This window comes from Monoraphidium neglectum (assembly GCF_000611645.1).
Source record: "Monoraphidium neglectum strain SAG 48.87 unplaced genomic scaffold scaffold01596, whole genome shotgun sequence".
NCBI lineage: Eukaryota > Viridiplantae > Chlorophyta > Chlorophyceae > Sphaeropleales > Selenastraceae > Monoraphidium > Monoraphidium neglectum.
Window position 1 is genome coordinate 5,038 of NW_014012032.1, and position 8,787 is coordinate 13,824.

Consider the following 8,787-nt stretch of genomic DNA (forward strand, 5'->3'; position numbering starts at 1 on the left):
TCCCTCACGCGCCCACCCCCTCCTTCCAGGAGTATCATGCCATAGAGGCATTTGTGAGGCTTGACAGCCTGGATGTGGAGGACCTCACAATATGATACATAAGAAGGGGTGCCGGGAAGGGATTGATGTCAGGCGGGGGCAGGAGGCAGGGGCCCAATGCAGGCCACTCTCCCTTTGAACAGGGGCCGCAGGTCTGCACATTTTGAGCTTACTGCAGTCGGGCAGCATCCAGGGGTGCACGGGTCGCCGGTCATCAGGCACGGGGGCTTCAGCGTGCGTAGGGCCCATCAGGCACGGGGGCAGAGTGTGGATGAAATCACACAGTGGGGGCAAATCGTGGGGAACAGCATTCAGGGGTGCAGCACAGAGGGGGAGGCATCATGCTGGGGCGGATGCCGCCCTGAGGCGACGCAGGCACCGCATAATCAAGCAGCGGCCCGCGGAGCGCGTCACAAGTGAGACTGCATCCCCGCGGAGCGGGCGCTGCTGGGCTGCGCGCGGCAGAGCGCCTCGGGCCAACCAAGGTTGTCGATATGCATGATCAGTCTGGTTTTTGGAATTCTCAGTCTTCCATTTTTTCCAACCCTGCTGATGACCTTGACTACGGGGGACAATCCTGCTTTGCTGGAAATACGCTGCACGTTGCCCAGCACGCCATTGCAGTAGCCTTGCTTTCTGGTTGTAACCGTGGCACACCCAGAGCACCCCGCCGCTGATCGCAACACCTTAAGCATGGCGTTCAAAATTGCAGACCGACTGCTGTTTACAGCGTAGCGTGCGCTACTTGTGCAGCGGCGCCCAATCACATTGGGCCGCCCCCTCCAAAGGAGGCGGGGGGTGCGATTACGTCCAAGAGAGAAGGGGATGGCAGCTTTTGAGGCTGAAGCAACGCCCAAAAGCAACTTATGGCCGGCAAAAGCCCTGCAGGCTATGCTATACAACTTTGCTGGACTCCTGCACTCAGACAGCAGCCTACAAAAACAGCAGTCGTCTCCCAAGTAGAGTACGGAGGCGCAGCCAGGCACAGCAGGCGGAGGGCCTGGGCGGCTGCGCAACTGCGTGCGCAAATGTGTGCGGGGGCGTCGTGTAAAGGTGGCGCACGCACAGCAGGGGGCGTTGCTCGCTTGTAAATACTTGTGTCGTATGTGTGGGGTCATGGTGGCCAGAGGAGCATGGGGGCTCTTGGCTTTATGTGGTGGCTTTTGGGCGCCGTCAAGCATCTTCCTCTTCGCCAGGTGGCTTGGCAATTCAGGAGTGTTGTGGTCATATGAACAGAGACGCGGCGTTTGGCCAACCAGACCTACGATGGACCTCTGAACAGGAGAGCGAGTAATCAAACCACTGTCAAACTGCAAACCTGCCCTGTAGGGGGCCGGGGCACCCATCAAGCTGAGCCAGCGCAGGGCCGCGGTTGTGCCAGAGACGCAGGGATGCAGCCGCCAGGCACCAACTTTGCCCTGCACGCCGCCGCCGCCGCCGCGAACATTTGCTGCCGCCGGTGCGTGTCCGAGGCCGCCCGCTGCACCGCTTCTGCTGCAAACGGCGTGGGGATGTTGTGTGCGCGCCACTTCTTCGCCCGAGCAATGTCATCCTGGCTCATCGCCGCAGCGGGCTGAGTGGTGACCGTGTTTGGGCTGGCCTGCCGGATTGACGCGCTGTGCGCCTGCTGGGGGCCCGAGGTATTGAGTGCGGCCGGTGAGGGAGCCGGCGACGCAGCAGCTGTGGTCACAGGTGCAGCTGCTGCGGCCGCCGCGGCCTCATGGGCCGCCCGCCACGTCTTGGCGCGGGCCAGGGCGACGCCAACCTGCTGCCGCGATGGCGAGGGCGCCGCCAACTGGGCGGCCGCGGCTGCCTTGGACGCGTCTGCCGGGACAACCACCACCACCACCTGCGCAGCTGCTGCTGCCGCCGCATCCGCCGCGGCTGCTGCGGACGCGGCTGACGCTGCGGCGCGGCGGCGGTAGTATGCAGCCGCCAGGGCGACGACGGCGACGGTCACAAATGCCAAGGGCGCCAAGAGGACCAGGGGATGGTCGAGGCCCATGACGGCTGCATGGGTCGGCATGCCTGCTGCTGGCGGCGTGGAACTGTCCCAGCGCCGCGTGAGCTTTTTTGGGTGTGCCGCGCGATGCGACGCCCTGTGTAGATCGATTGTTGACCTGCGGGTAGATTAAACAGAAATTCGGGGGCAAGTGGGCGATAATCAGCTGCTGGTGGTGAAGGGTCACCCGAGGGAGGCACCCGGGAGGGAGGCGATCATTAGGGATCGGTGCTGCTGACGGCGCGCAGGCCGGCTGCTGAAAGGCAGCCGGGCCCAGGTCCCACACGTTGCAGCCCGTCTACACCGTTTACTACTCTCAACAGTGATCGAAAACTGACCTCTGTGGCGTCCCGCTGTCTCTTTTCACTCGCAGAATTCCGCGACGGTCGGCCCTCCGACGTTCTGAACCTTGATATTTGGTGCAGGTGAGAATGTGCGTGTATGCTTCGCGTTTTCTGATTCGTTTTGCAGTGCAATCAATCACGCGAGCGCTTGCCATGGGAGCTCATTTATTTCGCGGACGGAACTCGCAGCGTTCGGCTGCAGTGACGCGTATTGCGCGGCGGCTGCCGGTCCGGGTGACATGATGGTTTATTGGACCTGCAGTGCATACAATGGTGTCTAAAAGTTCCTCATGTGTTTTGTGTAAGTCCTCAAGCCTGCCGTCCGGCTTTCCAACTCGTGCCGCCAGCCCGTCACCCAGAGCTCGTTGCGCCGCAACCGCTCTGTTGTTATTAGAGTGGGACGGGCGCTGCCGGTAGGCCGCCGCGCGCACATGGACCACGCGCACATGGAGTTGACCAACTCAGATGCATTTGCATAACCTAGGTATGCGCATGTCACAGCCCCAGACCCCTGCTGAGGTGGTGACCTTTCCCCTGGCCTGTTGGCACCGCAGAGGGGCCCTGGTAAAATCGCGAGCGGCAGGACATGAGTCCAAAAGCCCATGCCACTCAACCGCCTCACTACATGCCGCACGCACCTCGCGGGCACGAATCGCCCGCCGCATCCTCACGCGACGCATCCATGGTAGCACAACGCAACAAAGCAGCGCATGCATACCCTGTGGCTTGCCTGGCTGGTGGGCTCTCCTGGTCTTGGTTGTGCCCTTTCGACTGCGAAGCTGGCGGCTGCGCGCTGCTGGCAGCTGCCAGTTCCCAGGATGGCGAGAGACGCATCGCCCTCCACAAACAGGAAAGGAGACTATCGGCGGGCGCACGCACTGGGTGCAGGCTGGTGCTGACCTGCTCTCACCCCCACCAGCTGTTCGCGTGCCTGTTTCACCAACACAAAAGTCGTGATCCAACCAGCGGCGGTCTCGCCCCCACACGCCAGCGGTGCCTGCAAGGACACCCAGCGGGTGAGGGCGGGTCGGGCGAGGGCTGCGGTCACATGTGGAGGCACCTCCTGGAAAGACGTCGGACTGCCTGCGTCGCCGTTGCTGCCTTGGGCAGTTGCCGGCAATGTGGTTGTGGGTTCTGCTTTGCCCAGTGTTGTACATGCTGCCAGCCTCCCATGACGTATGCTCAGACAATGTGATTTTTGCACTTTCCACTCCCAAGGCTGCGGTGCCAGCGGTGAGGAGCGCAAGTTCTGCAAGATTGAAAAATGGCAGCTGCACGCAATCGCCACCGACGCACTGCGTTGCAAAACAACTCTCCCTGCCTCTTCATATGGGCGGCGGAGGGTACAGTATTCGCACACTGTCTTGAATATACTCATACCCTAGCATCTCGCTTTTATCGATCGGAATACTGTACGTCTACCAGGGCAGTTACAGGCAAGAGCATCAGGGCGTAAACGAGCAGTATCAGTGTGTATCACAGAAGTCACAGATGGCGTGGTCCTTTCTCAAGGCGGCAGTCAAGACTAACAAGGGCTCCAGGTGCGCGGTCAGCAGGACATCGCAACGACAGCACCCAGGCCACTCGGCGTGAGCAACGGGATTGAACGCTTTGGATGATGTCAATCATTCTATGAAACAAGTCATCAAAACCTCGCAGGGAGCCTGTGGATCAAGGCCGCGGCAGCGGCATGGCGGCGCAGCCGAGCAGCACCAGCAGCACCAGCAGCACCAAAAGGTGACGACCAGCTCGTTCTGCTGCTCCCTGATGTGTGTACTGATACTCTTCGCCTGCCGAGCCCGTTGCTACCATTTTATGTGCACTGTGCACACATAGGCATGCGATGCCCGCATGTATGTGTTCACAACACACGACCTCCGTTGCCAGCCACCCGAGTCCCAGTCGCATAACAATTGATGCTTGCAGTACATACCCGTCGGCCTGGATGCCTCTAGAGGCGGCCACACGTGTGATGTTATTGCACACCTGTTCCATATACCTGCGCCTGCTTCACCCCGCTCCGCGTTTTCTCTACCGCAGGGCGACCAAGCACTGCAGCACAACACCGTCCAGCAACACCTCTGCCGCTCTGAAGACACATAACACCAGCCCCAACGGTTCTGGTCTGGCCATTATCACCGCAAACAACCAGAGGCAGAAGGATGCAACTGTGTCATGCGTGACAGTCGTCGCGAACAGCAGCCCCCAGAGCAGTTTCGGTTGGCACAGCGGCGATTGGGGCAGTGGCACCGAGGACACATCATCTGCCCAGTCGCCGACGGTGCAGGGCCTGAGCGGCGCTTCCTCCCCCGGCTCGACCACAGTGCCACCGTCACCATCACAGCCGCAGACCTCCGTGCCAACCCACGCGCAAGTTGAGTTGGAGTTTTGCCTGAGTGGCGCGGCGCAGCTCTTCAACAAGGGCACCCCTCTGGGCATTGGCGCCCAGGGCGAGGTGCGGCAAGTCAAGTTGCTGGGCCACCACTATGCGCTGAAGCGCGAGCTGGGCATCTTCTCAAGTGAATACGGTGTCGACACCGTCGGAGGCCCCTGGGTGCAGAAATGCATCACCAGCGATGTTGGCATGAGCCCTGCAGCGCACTACTCGCTCTTCGAGCTGGCGCCCGGCAGCCTGACAGACGCGCTGGAGGGGCACGCCTGGGCCGCCGCCGCCGCCGCCGCTGACAAGAAGATTGGTGTGAGCGGAGCGCCGGCCGTGGCGGGCCGCCCGTCAGCCAAGCTGTCCCAGCACGCGGCGTCGCCGGATGCCAAGCCCCAGGTGCCACAGGGCGCCCACACCAAGAGCCCGCCGCTCAAGCGGCTGATAAACGCGTTTTTCAGGCGCGGCAAGAAGGAATCTCAGGCCCAGCAGCAGCAGCAGCAGCAGCAGCCGGCCGAGCCCTACCTGCCCATCCCCGCCGCCAAGGCCCTCGCCGCGGAGCTCATCACTGCCGTCGGCACCGTCCACGCCGCCGGCATCGTGCACCGCGACATCAAGCCCGACAACCTGCTGGTGGCGGCGGACGGCCACCTGAGGCTCTGCAACTTTGGCTGCGCCGCGCCGGCCTCGGAGCCCGCGCTGGGGGAGGGCGGCACGCCGCTCTTCATGGCGCCAGAGCACTTTGTTGACTTTGACAGCTTCTGGGGCAAACTCAGCTTTGACATCCGCGTGCTCATCAAGGAGTTGACGACGCGCCTGGGCTTCAAGCACGACAGCCGCCCCGCCGACATGTGGGCCATGGGCGTGACCCTGTCTGCGATGCTGCTGCCGCTGCCCGAGGTCACCGCGGCGCTGGCCGCCGCGCGCGTCGGCAAGAAGTGGGTACCCGCGCCCGGCTCCGCCGCCGCCGCGCTGCCGGCCGAGCTGCGGGACCTGCTGTTCCGTGGCATGCTGGCGCGGCGCCCGCGGCGGCGCCTGACGGTGGCGCAGCTCAAGGGCCACGCGTTCTTCGCCGGCGTCGACTGGGCGGCTGTGGAGGCGCGCGCGGCGCCGCTGCCCATCGACCTTGTAGCGCTCGCGCGGCGCGGCCGCGAGGCCGCCGCGTCCGCCGCCGCTGCCGCCGCGCCCAGCCCGGCGGCTGCCGTTCCCGGCGCCAGCACGTGATGCAATCAAGACCCAAAGGGCCCATACGCCCGCAAGGCTCTCAAGATGTCGAGACCGCCCCTCGACAAGACAATCAGACCCTTCAACCAGATCAAAACATCAACGACAGACCACAAACGAGACCCCTCAAGACATCCAACATGCCCAGAGAAATCACAACACGACCCAACAAGCCCCGGCAACGCCAAGGGCCCCAACAAGCCCACGCTTTCCAGTGCAACGCGCTTGACCGGCCCGTGCATCGGCGCCTCCATGCTGCTGGCGCGCCCCCTGGACACTTCCTTCAACCACAACTCTTGACGCTACTTGGCTGCGACAAGCGACCTCGACCTGCTGACACTGATGGTGCAAGCGCGGATGCGGGCTGCAGCGGCGCTCACCACCATTTAGTGAGGAGGCGGTGTGGCGCACCGAAGACGAATCAGCTGAACACCCACGTGGGCATCCCCTGGCGACTAAGTCGCCACATCGTCTTCAGCAAACAACGTCCGGCCACCAAAACCGACCCCTGGGGTGGCCGCGAGCATTGACGCTGACCCGCCAACGCTGGTGGCGCTGTCGCGGCTGCAGAGGCTGCAGCGGCGTTCAGCAGCCACCAGCTTGGTGCCGGCAGCGCATGGGCAAGGCATGGGTACCACGGCATGGTGCGTCGTCATCGCGGCCAGGCCAGGCCACCTTTGCCCCCAGAATCAAGCTCAAAAAACGCGCATGAGATCAGGCTCCAGGCAACAGATCGCAGAACCAAGTGTCTTCTCCTTCCTGTGACCCCCTTGGTGACACCACCGTACTTGCCTTCAAGCACTGTCAGAGGCGCTGGTGCAGCCCCAGTTGCAGCAGCCACCATTCCTGCAACAAGAGCCCAACAATGTGTCTGACCCCAGGCACCTGACCTCAACCATCCCTAGGCTACCGTATCAACTTGGACCAGCGGCTCGACACCCTTTGACACTTTTCCAGAAATTAGGGCAGCCAATGACTCATTGTTACCGACCCCTTGGAGGTCACTCACCCCGGACTGTTGTTTCTGGCCCACCCCTGCACACGGAGTGAGGCTGATTGGGCCTGTAGTGCAGTCATTTGTCCCACCACATTTCTGCATTGCCGCCTGATCAGGCCGTTTGCCCTTTGGCAAGCCTTGTGCGCTCGTGCTTGGTTGACCTTCCTACTGGCTGGATAAAAGTGCGTGTCTGCCTGTAAACCTGCTGCCCTGCGCGTAAGAACGTCCCTGTCCACAGGCTGTAAGGGTCGTACCTTGAGGAATAAAAAGCTTCTGAGATTTCTTGGGTGTGCAGTGCGCTGCGCTCCTGTAAAATCCATTAGCCCTCTGTGACAGTTTGAGATGCGTGGCGTGTTGGCAGGTGCAGGTGGGGCAAGACGACAAGGGCAACCATGCACAGGTCAACACAGGTTTCGTGGCGTTGGGTTAGCTTGAGGTGCACTGCTGCCATCCTGCACACGCTGATGATAAACCGTGGTCAGTAAGCACAGCCCCCCGCCCCCCCAAAAAATCCCGTCTGGTGTGTAGATTTTTGTGACAGCCAGGCTGCGCACGTACCAACCCCCTCTATGGGCTGTTGCGACGCATCCTCCTCCAGATTGTATGGTGGCGCGGCTGCAATTAGTAAGGGAGTACAGTCCCACCATCCATCCATCCACCATCGGTACCACTGCTTCGCTACTCCTCTGCGCCTGCAGGGCAGCGTCGCGCTCACTAGGGTTTTGAGGCTCACAATCATTGCCTTGTGTGGGGACGCGTTGTGCTCACAACATTTTTTGTTACAGAAGTGTTCATACAGACACGGTGACAAACGACAACAGCAAAATCAGCAGCAGCAGAGGCACAGCGGAACTCCCTGCCAAGTCATCCACCTGCGTGTCCCTACCCCTCTTCACCAATGTTAGGTCCCACGCCTTGGCGCCCCGTCTACATTCAAAGGCTTGAAGTCAGGAGGAAAATCAGCAGCGCGTGCATGTGTTGTACCCTCGCGCTCATGCATGCCGCAGCACAAATCGCACGCCGCAACTGCACAGCATCAAACAGCAGCACCGTGCGTCAGCCTCGCCGAGGGATTGCACCGTCGCTCCCCTTGGCGGGCCGCAGCTTGCGCATTTTGGGCGGCCCCATCCTGTACCCCACGTCTGACCGGTCCATCTCTGTCAGTGTCGAGGCCGGCGCTGCTGGCACTCCCATGCACCCTTGAAACTCCGCGTGTTTGCCAGCAGCACACAGGCGGCCGCCGCGACGCCCGCGCCGTCCAGGGCGGCAGCGCCCGGCGAGCGGGCCCCTCACGCGGGCGGCGGCAGCATCGCCAGCTGTCCGGCCTCAACTGAGCAGTTTGTTGATACGACAGCCGCCCCCTGCTCCTGCCCGCCCTCGGCCGCGGCCGCGCGGAACGGCTGGGCGGCGGCGGCGGCCTGCGGGGGCGCCTCCTGTGGCGCCGGCTGGCCCTGGAGCGAGGGCTCGGGGAAGAACAGCGGCGTCACCTGCGGCGCCTGTGCGCCGGGCATCTGCATGGCCGGCATCTGCAGCGGCGCCGCGCCGGCGCCGGCGGGCAGGGAGGTGGAGGTGCTGACCGGGCCGCTGGGCGCGGACGCCTGCTGAGTCACCGTTTGACCGTTGACCGTGGAGGAGCTGAAGGAGCTCGACTGCGCCAGGCGGCGCGCGCCGCCGCCGCCGCTGCGGCCCTCTGGCCCCTGGGGCTGGCCATGCGCGCGCAGCAGGTGGCGGCGCGGGCCGGAGGGCTGGGCTGGCGGCTCTGCGGCCGGCAATTCCGGAGAGGGGGCCGCCTCGGGGGCGG

General features: G+C 63.0%; 2 protein-coding genes across 2 annotated transcripts; one reads left to right on the forward strand and one right to left on the reverse strand.

The window, feature by feature from the left end:
* Positions 1-1,384: 1,384 nt before the first annotated feature.
* Positions 1,385-2,065, reverse strand: MNEG_8413 (hypothetical protein; the record flags this gene model as incomplete). The annotated part of the gene is made up of 1 exon (XM_014043115.1): positions 1,385-2,065. One exon carries the CDS (start codon positions 2,063-2,065, stop codon positions 1,385-1,387), a length of 681 nt encoding a protein of 226 aa, XP_013898569.1.
* A 1,811-nt stretch (positions 2,066-3,876) lies between these two features.
* On the forward strand, positions 3,877-5,989 carry MNEG_8414 (hypothetical protein; the record flags this gene model as incomplete). Its single annotated transcript, XM_014043116.1, has 3 exons — positions 3,877-3,926; positions 4,045-4,122; positions 4,426-5,989. The coding sequence occupies 3 exons, from the start codon at positions 3,877-3,879 to the stop codon at positions 5,987-5,989; spliced, it is 1,692 nt and encodes a 563-aa protein (XP_013898570.1).
* Between the last annotated feature and the right edge of the window lie 2,798 nt (positions 5,990-8,787).